General features: G+C 38.9%; 1 protein-coding gene across 1 annotated transcript in view; it reads left to right on the forward strand.

Annotated features, from left to right (window-relative positions):
• The window catches only part of HAAO (3-hydroxyanthranilate 3,4-dioxygenase), a 39,649-nt gene that overhangs the window by 18,859 nt on the left and 5,694 nt on the right, over positions 1–15,096 (forward strand). The window contains exons 7-9 of the mRNA XM_040551539.1: positions 11,381–11,526; positions 12,647–12,715; positions 13,889–13,971. Coding sequence (XP_040407473.1) covers positions 11,381–11,526; positions 12,647–12,715; positions 13,889–13,971 — 298 coding nt within the window. The remainder of the gene's footprint in view (positions 1–11,380; positions 11,527–12,646; positions 12,716–13,888; positions 13,972–15,096) is intronic.

Below are 15,096 nucleotides of genomic sequence, written 5' to 3' on the forward strand. Positions count from 1 at the left end.
ACCTATAACTATACACTCAGGAAATAAAGATGCCCAAGGAAAGACATGTGCTTTTAGTTCATGTAGGGTCTGATTCATTTAATATTTCATTTCCATGCTGTCTTGCCCTATTTTTATTTTGCATCTATTTTTGGATAAAAACTGAAACTTCCACACTGGAGTAGACACTCCAGTCATAACTGCACTCTTGAGTTTGTTGGGCAGAGACCTAGAACATGGATAGTGATAGGTAATAATCCCGACCAAAATGAAAAATTCACAGAAGAGTCCTGTATACAGGACAGCAACCCTACAAGCCCCTGCACTTAGGGAACAGTAAGCCAGACAAAAAACTGCCTGAAAGACTGCAGCTGAAGCAGCTTTCAGCATTGTGTCTTTGACTAGGAAATGTTCTTCTCCAAAAAGACTCTCTGTTTCTTAAAAGAGAAAGTCTTGTCTCCATAATCTTACTTCTCTCTATCTATATGCACCATGAAAATGCTTCTCTCTTAATTTGGGCTTTTCCAGTCTTCCAAAAGGCTATTATCACACCAGCCTGAATCATAGAACAGCTTGGGTTGGAAGGGACCTTAAAAACCACCTAGTTCCAACCCCGCTGCCATGGGCAGGGACACCTCCCACCAGACCAGGCTGCCTAAAGCCCCATCCAGTCTGGCCTTGAACACCTCCAGGGATGGGACATCCACAGCTTCTCTGGGCAGCCTGTGCCAGTGCCTCACCACCCTCTAAGCAAAGAATTTCCTCCTAACATCTAATCTGAATTTACCGTCTTTTAGTTTAAAGCCATTACTCCTCGTACTATCATTATCTGTCTGAGTAAAAAGTTGTTCTCCATCTTTTTTATAAGCCCTCCTTAAGCACTGAAGGGCTGCAATGAGGTCTCCCTGGAGCCTTGTCCTCTTCAGGCTGAACATCCCCAGCTCTTTCAGCCTTTCTTCATAGGAGAGGTGCTCCAGCCCTGTGTTCACTTCCATGGTCTCCTCTGAACCCTCTCTAACAGATCCACGTTGTTCCTTGTACTGGAGACTGCAGGGCTGGATGCTGCACTCCAGGTGGGGCCTCACGAGGGCAGAGCAGGGGGGGACAATCCCCTCCCTTGCCCTGCTGGCCACTCCTCTGTTGAGGCAGCCCAGGATGCAGTTGGCCATCTGGGCTGCAAGCGCTCACTGCTGGATCATGTGGAGCTTTTTGTCCACCAGAAACCCCAAGTCTTTCTCTGAATGAGTTCTTCTCCCAGTTTGTGCTCATGTCTGGGATTGCCACAACCCAGGTGCAGCACCTTCCACTTGACCTTGTTGAACCTCATTAGCTTCACATGGGCCCACTCCTCAAGGTTGTCCAGGTAGTAGTGATCTTGGTTAACGCATTAAATTAGCACTCACAGATCTAGATGACCCAAATGGCATGCCTTACTATCCCAATAGGCAAATAATTCCTTTATATTTGCCTTTTGCCCCCCCCACCTTTTTTTTTTTTTTTGGGTGGGGGAGGGATGGTGTTAGGGCAGCTACTGTCTCACTGTCTTCACAGTGTCTAGCACAGGAAGTATAATTTCAGATGAAGCCTCTAGATGCTGCTGTAATAAAAAAAAAAAATCCTCTCACACTTGCTATCTTGTTCAATACGGTGATTTCCAGTAAGTGTCCCTCACCAGTATGAAGTAAGAGCTTATGACAGAAACCAACTATTAAATATCAAAGCAGAAAAGAAAGGAGATTAAAGATTTATATTGTCAATATTTTTGCAGAAGATTAGAGCTAAAGAATAGACCTGACAGCCAATCAGAAGTTATAATATATATTCCTGCCTTTTTTTTTAAGCACAGAACTCTGAGAAATTCTTATTGATAAATCCAGTAAAGTCCTTTCCTTGTAAGTTATTCAAAAGCTGTGCAAAAGCCAAAAGCCATAAAACTTTAATTAAAGCTGAAAAAAGTTTTGTTTCTTTCAAGAGGAAAAACAACAACAACAACAAAGAAAACAGTAAAGCAATAAAGGTACCTGTTTTGCTCAGAGCTCAATACATCTTTTTTCCCTGAATAGTTTCTTCCTTTGGATTAGCCTCCAAGTCAAGACAACAAATATTTGAAATGTTCGTGACTTAACTATCGCTACAAGCAAAAGGGAGTCAACAAACTTCAATGGCAGAACTTCAGCCTACCAAACAGCTCAGGTTTTGCAATTTTCAGTACTCATTGACAATAAGAAGTTGAAAGTCTCAGTGGTGTCTTGTACATGGCAAAAAGACCCCACATCGTTAGTTACAGAATTTTAAGGTAGCAGCTCCTGTCAGTGAGACTTGTGAGAAACAAGCAAGCAAGCAGAAAAACTAAAAACTTCCTTTCTCAGTCATGCACTTTCTCTCCACTTCTTGCTTACTTCTCTTTCCCACTAGCTTTCTTCTGCTCTCACTCTCTCCTCCTTCTCTCTTTCTCACATTCTCTCATTCTCTCTTGGCTTCCCTCTTTCTTGCACACTCTTGCCCTCTCACTTTCTCACACCTCCTCTCTCCTTGCCCTCCCTGTTCTCACTCTCTTGCTTTCATTTTTTCTCTCCTGCTTGTTCTTTTCCTCTCCTGCTTTCTCTCTTGCTTGCATCCTCTCCCTCCTCCTTCCTTGCTCATGCTCCCCCCTTCTCGCTCATTTTCTCACTTGCCTCTTTCTTCCCCTCTTCTCCCTTTCCCCATCTCTCTCTCTCTCATTCTTTCTCAGCTTCTCTTTCTCCTTCTCCCCTCCCTCCCCCCTTCTCACACTCTCGCTCGCTTGCTTGCTCTCTCCCCCTTTAAGCATTCTCCCATTCCTTCTTTTCCTCTTTCTCCTCTCTCTCCCTCTCTTGCACATCTCTCCCTCTCCTCCTCTCTCTTTCTTTCTTTTTTCCCTAAGAAGCAGAATTCAACAATCAGAATAACACTTGTAATATTTAACAAGCTACCACCAGTGTCTCATGATGTTTCACTCACGACATGTTTTAACAAAATTTAAGTTGATCTATGCAGAGAGCTGGATTTCAGCCTCTTTTAGTTTCTCTTCTGAAAATCCAGGATCTCTTCAGTGTTAAAGTGTCAGCTGAAGCACTCTCAGGTTCTTCTTTACATAAATCTGAACTGTTGCCTCCCCTTTTCAGAGAGAAAGGGATGACAAACATCTTCAAAGAAAACCTTGATTGCAGCTTATTCATACGGGAAAGCTATAAATGGAACCAATCAAGCTTCAATTGCCTTTTTAAAAAAATAACAAATAAAAAAAAAAAGGAAAAAAACCCACCACATCTAAGTCCAGACTTCTTGATTTATTTATGCTTTCTGTCTCGGCCAACACTACGGCAAGTCCCTCAAACCAGGGTACTCAGAACATATGAAGAGGCAGCAATAGCTATTAAAAAGACACATTTTTAGAAGAGTGAGTTAAGAATATTCAAGTACAATCAATCAGAAACACACATTTCATGCAGTCCTTACCTGAGGCACTTTCCGTGGAACTGTTTTTTACTAAATTATTAGCCTCTTTTGTATAGAGGTAAGGCCTGAGAAAACGTCTCGCTTCCTTTATCAATAAGGATGAATATATTTAGGACATAGGCTAAACATGGATCACTCAAGGTATGTTTGCCTGTTTGTTTTCCTTTACACAAATTTTGACATCAGGAATGACAGTTATCAAAACAATTCTTGCTGGTTTTGGTTGAACCAGCCTGGAAGCAAGGCTCTCACAGTTTCTATTTCATCACAATTTTATAGTGCGGGCAAGAGACATTTAAATACAGTTCAGACAGACACAAACACTGGTTCTAAGAAACAGTAATGGCTGAACTTTGTTCACAAAAGTACTCAGAAGTTCAAAAGTTTACCTTGCTAGTACTCACTGAAATAATCCAAGCTTTTTATGTGAAATATGATGGAAGAAAAGGTGTGAGAAAAGACTTTTCCTAAGTTAGGATTTTAAATGTTCTTTAGGAATATTGATGGTGTAGGCAGAATATCATTTTTTGACTTATCCAAATTATTTAATCTACTTCTAATCATCAATGAGATTTTAATTCCCATAAAAGATTTATAGTCAATGGACATGTAGAAGAAATATGACACGAATACCAGTCCTGTAGTGACTTCACTTCCAAAACTTGCATTGATTCTAGGAGTATCTAGGGTAATTCACCATTTGGACTTTAAATTCGGTTAGTATTGTTAGAGTACACCACAGTTCTATGCTTGTGATTCAGACCTGACAAAACCCAAGTATCTGAATGTGTAGGAAAAATTGAACAGTTTATTCAATCTGTTGGAGTAGGAATACCATACAGCCTAAGGTATAGCCTATAAATAAATGTTTCTAGTTTCAGTACTGCTATTAAACAAGATATAAGAGTAAGCTCAGTGCTATAGAAGTCTGTAACTAATCTAGTACAACCTCTGTAGACAGTATTTGCAGTTGTTTCACTGGCATACAAAGTCAAGTGGATCAAAAGAAAAGTATAACTGAAAATAAGAAAAAATAAATTATAAAGATAACTGGCTAGGGGGAAAAATGAGTTCAATTAAAACTGTACCTCTGAATAATAAAAAGAGGGAAAGGAAGAAATTCTGTCTTCATTTACAAAACGGCAAATATATGGTCATTCTTTTGAATTTAATATAATTATATAGGTATTTATTGTTCTGTTGAAGGTACACTGAAATAATTCTAAAGATATGTTTTTTTTAAATTTTATTTTAAATAATAACAAACGTTTTGGAAATAAGTTTAATTTGGTAGAAAACGTAGCTTAGAAAACTGAATATTTGATTCTCTTTCCTCTCGTCTTTTAAGTACTTCCAACATAACTAGATTACTACTTGTCTTCTATAATATGTGACTTCCTTCTGATTCAAACGCTTGTATTAAAAGAACAAGCATATGAGCATTTAGACATTAAGTGTTTCTCTTGGGAATGTATTTTGCAAACAGCCAGCAGGAGATCTCCAGGACAGAATGGTATTCAAGGTGACAAAAATGGTCAAGCATTTTGAACTGCCTGGACCCACCAAAATTGCACAAGAAACTGTAAGAATTTCCTAAGTCACGTTCATCTCTCTCCTGAAGCCCACTTGAACAGCAAAGGCTGCCTAAGTTGAAGAAGGGACTAGAATCATCTAACATACTCCTACAGTCCTATATAACCACACAGCCTCTCACTGGCTTCATCCATTTCCCCTTCCTTCATATTTAACAACTCTCTATACCACACAGGTATATATACACCCAGTGAGTATATAGCTAATACTGTAGATGAAGAGTTCAGACAAACCAGATAGGCCACAACCAACCTAAGTTAGTAACACTTAACACACTAATAAAATACCTTTACTATGTCTGAAATACACTGGCTGCTATAATTTGTCATATGAAAACTTCTGCTAAACTCTTCAATCCCAAACCTGGTATCATCCAAAAGCCAGGCCTGCCGGCTGCATGTTTCCTGAAGCCAGGAGCACTCCAAGCAGTTCATTAGGGACCCAGAACCACTAATGACAGCAGTCATCAAACAACAACAACAAAAAATCTCTGGGAAGAAGAGTGCGTCTCCTACAATAGTCACAGCTGAGCCTCCTCAAAGGAAGGCAGAACATAAACCGTATTCTCTGAGATCTATCCCAATGCTTCACCGTGGGAAACAAGCCACTGCTGACCCTTAAGTACATAATGTATATAATAAACACATCGTGGAAATTGAAAGAAACACCATATAAAATTGTTTTCCTTTCTGTTCAGACTTTGGTAAATATATATATATATATATATATATATATATATATATATAATATTTTTAAAGCTCTAAAGCTCAGAGCAGTTTCACAGCAGGTACATCTTCTCTAATAAGGTAGCTTCTTTTTATCCTCATGTTCTTAAGTGTCCCCCAGACAGTAACATCTGAATCAGAAAACTCACTTATAGTGTCAGTCTGACATTTTCACTAGTGTTTCTAAGGCTATTTAGTAATAATAGCTCACACATGCTGTAAAAAGCCTTATCTCACAAATGTAGCGAGGTCTCACAGGACTTCCTCTTCTATGGGGGGAGAAGTTACACACAAAGACAATTAATGAAATGCCCACAGTCATATAAAAGGCAGATTCAGAAACAAAAGGTAAGATTCCCGAGTTTAGGATTGTACTTGGAACCCTAGCCAGTGTATCTCAATACAGTTTAGCATTCTTAATTACAATGACCCAGCTAGATCACGACAAGCCTTTAAACAGAAATATGGCCTAAATCCTGCATTTTTGTTGTTCTAATTTACTCCCTTCCTCCTGGCTGGTGATGTCTCCTTTTGAAGATGCAATATTTCTTTATTACAAAAATATTTTTCAAGGCTTTCTACATCAAACTCCTGTTTCAATTAGGAAAAAAAATGTTGTTTAGTCTCTAACATAGATTTAATGACACAAAGAAAAATGTGCCCAGAAATAATTACATGGACGAGTCATAAGTTAGCAGTCGTGCCAGCTCTCAGGGCACACTACAGAAACAAATACAGTTACACAGGGAAAGGTATGATTACACCATGTGAGTGCTGAATTTTCAGCTAAATTTTTCCACATCTATACTTAACAACACTGAAATGAACTAACTAACCTCCTATGTAATCAGTCATCATCAGTGCTCTCATTCTGGATTTTTATATGGAATGAGTTAACTACTTTTTTTTGTTTGTTTGTTTGTTTTTGTTTTTTTTTTTAAACACAGGTGCCTAGAATTATGTCCCTGGGTCCACAGGTTCTAACTGACTTGATTTGCAGAGGTATTAAACTCCTACTAGTCTCATTGACTTTTCTGTTAGCACTGAGAATGAAGCTGACTTTTCAAAGGAATTAGGTAGGCATGTTGGGAATAACATCCCAGTGTATAAATTATTGCCAGCATTGGCAATTTAACATGAAAATCTGCAAAACTGTCATGTCAGAACTATTCATTACTATATAGTATTATTTAAGAGATGGAAGGGATGCTTATAAAGTAGATAGAAATAAATGAATACACAATTCTAAAATAACTCCTTATCCCTAGCATGGGCCATTTTTATGCTTTTTAAAGGATAAGAACAAAATAAAGAGGATCTAAGTGTTCCCCTTTGGATAAGGATGCCTACCTCTTTTACAGAAGGAGACACTATTCGTAAGGGAATTTCTCATGTCCTTGTTCAGAGATGGGCCCACAGCATGCAGAGATGGGTTGTTTCTAAGGCAGCACCGTCACTCAGGGTGGAGGGCCTTTCTCAATTAGTAAGAACATACCAGGTGATTTAAAGAGTCAATGATTTTTCCATCTAGACTGCACTGCCTAGAAGTGAAGAATGCCACGTCACTGAAAAAATACAGTTTTTCATAAAGCCAACGTAATCAGTTTCATAGTTGACACTATTTCAGTGTATTGTATTTTATAGACTTTATTGCTTTTTTTTCCTTTGCAACAAATCTCAAAAAACAAGGTTTGCAAGAAAGCTATGGAAAGAGCTTGGGGTTAGTAGATCTTAAGAAACGCTCTGGGAGAATGAGATGATGCTTGACAAGAAAGTTTAGGTATATCACTGGAGTAGGGGAAGGGGAGCTCCCAAGTAGCATGCAAGTTTAGGGTAAACAAATGCACACACATCTACCTGTTAGCCAATAGCAATCCTCTTTATTGCTATCAGAAATACAGTAATCCCAGCAAGTCCCCAGCTCTCCCTTAGACTGTCTCTGTCAAGGTTGTGCTCACAAAACCTGGGACCATGCACGTTGGAAAGCTGAGACAGGAACAAGCCGTATGAGCACTGGCAGTTTTATTGCATACCGTCTGTCCTTTTCCTTTTTTCCCCACAACTTCATATTCTCGGTCTCAATAGAGTCTCTATTGTTTAACTGAAATCAACATCCAATGAAAACTGTAATTTTCTGTTTTTAAATATTTATAAATTCATTCCGTAAACATGATGTATTTTTCAGCTTAACATGATATCATCACATTCTAATTTAAAGCTGGAAAGAGCTATAAAAACCATAAAGAATGCATTGCTGGGGTATGAATATTTAATAGTAATGAACTCCAAAAATGGACTTAACTATTGAACTATTTAAATGGATCTCCTGAACAGTGCAACATGTAGGAACATATTAGATTTGATATTCCACTTAGTGATGCATCACTTGGAGACAAATACACAAGGCTTTCAGCTGACTAGCTTAGCAAAATGTAAGATGTCAATTCTAGCATTTTTTATTTTTTACCCTTATTATCACTAAGGTCTCCTTGTCTCACAGTGTTAATATAAAGTAATAAATCCAGAAACACACCAACTCACATATCCTGTTACTGAAAGCCAATATACAGGCTAAGCAGAAATATATGCAACAGTAGCTAAATTTAAGCCATTGGGCTGATAAGAAAGACTCAGTTCCTTTGAAAGCACCAGGCTTTAATCCCAGTACATGTGAGATTGCAAAGTACAGGATCCTCCTCATTGTATTTTATTAGCTCAAGTTCACAGGGATCAGGGCATGCGCAGCTTTCAGCTTCAAGGGATAATCTGCAGATGAGGACTTTAGATGAGGACTCAGTCAAGCAGGTCATTAACAATGTCAGACGCATCATGTCATATACGCCATCATCACAGTGCTCTCCTATTTGTTCTGCAATAACAGGCAAGAGAATCATCATAGTGGCTCACAACAAACATCGACTTCATCCAGACTGTTTTCAGAGGTCATTGTCCTACTACTGGCCAAGTATTGTTAACTTGTCTGAATTAGGAATAAACTCAAACCCCATCACAAACTACGGCCCACTGACAAGAAAATATCAGAAGACTGAAACTTCTTCAGGGCTTCACGTGAAATGAAGCTCTACTTGCAATGTGTGGGCTCTTTGTAAAAAATAATAATAAAAAAAAAGCAGGATGTGTTACACTCTGCCTTGACCCTAAGTATGAGTAGATTGCTTTCCTGTAGCCCTGTGTAATGGGACATCCTGTATCCTGTTGATCAAGAGTTGATCACTAGAAAGAGGAAAACTAGCAAAATTATGCTTACTATGAATAAGTGACAGAAGTTAAGATACCGACTAAGAAATTGATAATTAATTTTCATTGTTAGATTTGTGTTGCTTCTTGCTCAGAACACTTTTTTTTTTTTCCTTTTTTTTTAACCCCAAATTCCTTGTAAATCATTGGGAGCATTTATAGTTCCGCTTGCAAAAAACTTCACAGTGCCCATCCTAGAGACTCAACCTGTTGCTATCCACTCTCCAGCATATGAAGCCAGAACTGATGTTGGCCTGATGCTGGAATTCTTGATCAAGGTGTAACCCCATGAGCTGAGCAGGACTGTCATGGCATCTTGGTGTGTGTGTGTGTGTCTATATGTATACCTATATATATATATATATATATATATAGGGAGAGATGTAGATACAGATAGATATAGTATGTGATAGAGTAAGAGATGAAAAATCTATATATATATATATGTGTGCATGTGTATATATACACAAACACACATGTATTACAAAATACTATTTTTTTTACTAAAGCCCTACTATTGTCTTTCTTGTATTACAAAAGGCTTTTCTAATTTCAAGTGACCTGTTTTAGTCTGATAACAGAAAAATCTCTGCTATCTTCATATTACTTTAGAAAGTGAAGATTGCTACTATTAATGAAGTATTTAAAAGCTATCGGAATCCTAATTGCTCTGAGTACCTTTTGATAAAACATCTTGATTTTTTTTTCTTCTGTGTGAGATTATGCATCATGATGTTTTAGATATTTATTTTGTATTACTCCCTAACCAAAAAAAAACAATAACTTTGCAGTGGGTATAGTTGGATGTATCTATAATTTAAGGACAAAGTGTACAAGTGTTTCTAAATACCTCCAAAGCAAGTTTGATGAACCTGTGAAATTGAGAAATAAAATCAGACATATTGCAGTGTGAAAATAAATCACGAAGCAAGGACCCTAACATTGCTTTGTAGTGTCATAAAACAATAAAATCTAGTGTTTAGACTAGCTCCTGTTACTGTTTCCAGGCCCAGATTAGAATAAATCTAATGTAAAGTGTTGGGTTTTTTTGTTCTTAAAAAAAAATTAAATAAATAAATTCTATTTAGAATAGAATTTAGTCTTAAAGAGAATTTATTCTAATGACAAAACCTGTTTCCACAACAAAAAAGAGCTAACATCCCATCCAGATCTTCTGGAGATAAACATGGATATTTGGTGCATACTATGATCCATCAAATAGCAGCAGCTTATGCAATATACTGCCGTGGCCTGGATGCACTGACCACCTTCTCACACTGTTCAAAAACTGCATCTGAAATGGCCTTCCATGAAAAACTGCAGTGATGCTTTCAAAACACTCCAGTGCCATGAAATGTGGTTTTAGAAAAGAACCAGAAGAATTCTGCCTAAGAAATACCCTAATACTTGAAAAAACCTACTCTTCCTTGTGTTGTAACTAGAATTCAGCTGTGAGTTTATTAGCTCAATGCCTTTGGGAGACAGACATATGGTGAGCTTTTCCTGCATCTAGTTGGCATCCTGACATGAAATTGTTCTAGAGGTGTTCCCCTGTGGCTTCTCAGAAGCCTAGGATCTGAGGATCCTAGGATCTACCTAGGATCCCCAAGGTGATTACCCTGTCTCTGAACTTCATTGCTAGACAATTTTAACTTTAGTCATTTACCAACTCACAGCAACACGGAGCACAAGTCTTGAATTTTACTAGCTACAGTGAAACTGCATTCAGTCCTCCAGCTATTTTAAAGTAAATCAGTTATGAAGGAGAATTACTGGAAATTAAATCCACCTACAAATCCAAGAGCACCACAAGAAAAGCCTTTATATTCAATTTAACATTGTGATAACCAGGTTGCTTCATTGTGGCCAGTGTTTTTAGCACATAGGGGAGAAGAAGCACAAAGGCCAGTACTGACTATGTGAAAGAGAGGAAGGTGATTCAGGGGGTCTCATTCCTCTCCTATGGGGACGTGTTAGGGTTTGCTCAGCAAAGGCTCAAAAACAATACATCAGTTTTTAGAAAGGCACAAGCTGGTCTGAAAGAGAGCAAAGAGCATGTCCAGAAGGACTATCTAGTCTATCACATACTGTTTGAACTTGTTTTTAAGAAGCCTGGATGCACAATTCTGACAACAGCTTCAGAGAAGCAACTTCACCAAGACAGGCAAGTAAGACGCGTCTTAAACTCAAGCGGTACATCGTGATAACTGTAATAGCAAACAGTGCTATGGTCATTGACTTTTACCTAGGTAATGCCTGTGAATCGAACACTTCAAGCTGTAAGCAACCGTAAAAAGTTTGCAAAGCTCAAGGGAAATGCGACTGATAGTCCTCTGCTGCGTTTACAGACGAACTCCTGAAAGAAATGCCTTTCCCACTGAATTCCACTTCTGTTATGGAGCCATTATCCTTACACGGCTGGTTGAACGACCATCGCGGAGAAATAAAACAGAAGCAATCCTTGAGTATCTTTGGAGATAACTTTGAAACAGAGGTAGGTGTTTTAATTTCTATGAAAGAGGAGATTTTTAAAGGTACAGGTAATAGGTGCCTCGTGTTCAGACTGAACGAATCCAGGCCTTGCAACCCTATCTGCTGAGAAAATCATGCACCTTTAAAAAGCAATTCACTTGTAGCCTGCCCTGCCCCCTTGGAAATGCCCACCTTTGGCCACTGATCCGACTCGCCTAGGGCGGGGGACTCCTGTCTCAGATACTTCCATTTGCAGAATCAACCCGAACTTTATTTCCACTCACCTCCTTTGGGATTAAAAGAGCTCCCCCGCCCCCTTATTTCCCACAGCAGAAATACCAGCAAGATGCTAACACTGCTCACAAGTGTGTTCAGCTTCCCTATATGTTTGTACAGCACTCTTGGTGCCAAATCTAATTCAAGTGTGTAAATACACTTTTTTTTTCCCTCCTTAATCTACATAAAATGGAAACAAAGACCTGGACAGCCCCTGGACAGCCCAGGCCATGCTAGAGCACTGTACTTCTCAGCCTTGTCAAACGCAGTCCAGCTTGAGTGTAAATGAAGCTGTCACCATCTGATGTCTGTGCTGCACGCACTATGGTTTACAAAACATATTTTCTCCCTGGGTTACTTGGAGTCGTATTCTGAAGAATCCAATACGTTTGACAGCAGAGTGACAGAGAGTGTGGGACTGTCAGGAAGAACACAAAAAGGGCAGATAATGAGAAAAATAAGGTCTGGTCTATAGCCTTTTTAATGTTAATGGAAGAATCTTTTTGACTTCAACACACTCTTGACAGGGCCCCGAGTTCATGAGGAGGAAGCGCCTGTTCCAAGAACAGAAGCAGGAAGGATATAGATGCAAAGCAGAGAGTGGGAGGAGGCAGAAGGAGTAGATAAGTGAGGATGCAGAAGAGCATAAGGAGTGGCAGGTGTGATCAGTTCCCTTTTTATCAGTAGGAATCAATATGAGAATACCAAACGTAATGTGAATTTTAATGTCTGTAAAAATAATGTCATCCTCTATGAACATTTTTCTTTAAAAATAGAATGTTTAAATGCTGTAGAAAGATGAATGTGTACACTTCAGTCACTGGGATGAATCCATTACTTTTCTTTCCCCTTTTTTTTTTTTCTAGGTTATAGCTTATGGACTAGGAACAACTGAAAAAAGTAAAAGTAATTCAGATATCTGGATATGGCAGCTGGTATGTGACAATTCACACATATTAACCCATGAATTCACATTTCAGAGCAAACTGCACAGTTGTAAAGCCTCTTACTACCAGCAACAAAAATTAATGATTACCTTCCTTCTCACAGAAACCATCATTGACAGGAATCATCGTTTGACTTTAAACTATCATGAAGAAAAAAAGTCTGTAAACTGCCACCATAAAAATAATCCCTCTTTTCCCTCATCTTGTATTAGGAGGACAAAACTACTGCCATCTTCTATCAGTTCTAGGTGGGGATTTTGATTCCTGCTAGGGTGTACCTTGCAAATACATCAGAATGCCTCTGGGTGATAAAATCATCACCTATTAGTACTTGCCTTGAAGTTTTTGTCCTCATACTGAACTCCAGCTGGAATTAAGTAGACAAAGCTAGTAAAAATTCAAGAACATTTTTATGCTAAAGCACAGTGGTGGTTGATCCAGATGCTCTTCTTTCTCCTGGCTTCAAAGAAACACCTGCAGCCCAAGGGAAAAACAGCAGAGAAAAGCTGGTTTCCCTTTACACAAGTCAAACTAGCTCAAAAGGCAGGTATTTCCATCAGTTCCTGTTCTGTTGAAATTCACAGGGACTATCAAATACTAATTAAAGACATAATATTCTTGAAAGACACTTGTTTACACTGCAGCCTGTGCAATCAAGACCTTGCTGCTGGCAGGAATCTGGTTCCTCTGCTTGACAAGATAATGATGAGTCTGTTCCAGTGCAGACGGATGCCTATTACTGATTTCTGTCAGCTCCCTGCTGACTTGTGAATTTCTTTTCAAGACTTAAAAAGGTATTAGGAATCAGGGAAGTAGAAGAGGAGCTTGAAGTACTCCAGCAGGTTATCCCTGTAAGTTTCCAGAGAGTCATACCAACTTGCAGGCTGCTGTGTTAGATTGGTAGCAGCACATCCCCAAGGCATCAGGCAATAGGTTGCTGCTTTATGATGAGGAACAACGAACCATGAAGCATGTTTTTATTGATGCTAATAGCGTCAGATGGGGAAGATCAGCTGAATATTTAACTAGGCCTTGTAAAACAGTGTTTTGTTTGAAGTATCTTTCAGCAGGAAAGATTTCCATACTTACCTGCAGCATTTTCTTTCTGCTGGTGATAGGACATGGAAAACTAAAAGCTGTCTGTCTCTTCTTTCCCTTCAGGAGGGTGCATCTACAGTTACTATGGATGGTAAAACCCTGACTCTAACTGCTGGTGACAGCCTGCTTGTCCGTGCCCAATCTCTGTGAGTAGAGACTAGCAATTCAACAGCATGATTTTCCAGACTCCGACAACATAAATTCTGTCTATTTGGTCCATATCAAGCTGGGCATCAGCTGGTGCAGAAACATAGCCTCTGTGATTGCAGGATTCGCAATAGCCTGCATTATTCCTTAGGGCAGAAGTGTCTTTTGGAGGAAACAAAGCCAGGCATTCATTCTAGTTCACCTTGTATGGTTAAGCTGGGGAAAATAAAAGATAAACACCAAGAAAAGGCAGCACACAAAAGACCATGCATAAAGGTAGATAGCAAGAATACTAATACTAAATGGCAACAGCAAATACTCTAAGCTTCAGATCAGCCTTAATCAAAATCAATACAGTGAGATCTGGGTGCCAGACCAACAGCACAGTTTTCTTCCTGTAGTAGGATGCATAAGGCTGTTTCACAATCATGGTACACATAATATATGTAAAAAGAAAAACTGGTGAAAATAGTTTCCAGAAGGAACGGAAAGTATTTGCCAACTCTTGTGAAAAGTGGCATAGGTCGATAAAGTGCCCATCGTGAAGAATTGCATACACCCACTGGTAATACAATGCAGCAAACTATAGGCAGATGATTACAAATGGCCTGCTTTCCTGCAGGAAAAAAAAAAAAAAAGGCAAGCAAACAAACAAAAACTAATAAGTAGTAATGATTATGTTTGCTAATCACTAAATAACACCAGAAGCCATTGCTGAAAGACCTGAAACCGTCAAGCTGCACAGAATGGTTCTCTGCACCTGTGATTCCAACAAGCACCTCCTCCCCTCCTCCCTCTACCATTATGTCCACTGCTTTTATGAAATCACTTCTCTTAAATTAATTCCCAGTCCTGCAGTCAATCAATGAGACTGTTTTCAAAATCCTGGCATGATGCATGTGCAGAGATCTGCCAGCACAGATCATATTGGATTAAGACATTTATCAGACCTGTACAGCAGGCACATACTATTGTACATGTCACTGCTGTATGCTGATACTGATCTCTGGCCATCTCTGAAACTGGCATAAACACCTAATACAAAGGTGATGACCACAAGGCAAAAATACTCCTCAATTCTTAGATGCTTATATTGTTAAAATAATATCTGTTTAAATCCTTAC

Source organism: Cygnus olor, chromosome 3 (assembly GCF_009769625.2).
Source record: "Cygnus olor isolate bCygOlo1 chromosome 3, bCygOlo1.pri.v2, whole genome shotgun sequence".
In the NCBI taxonomy this organism is placed as follows: domain Eukaryota; kingdom Metazoa; phylum Chordata; class Aves; order Anseriformes; family Anatidae; genus Cygnus; species Cygnus olor.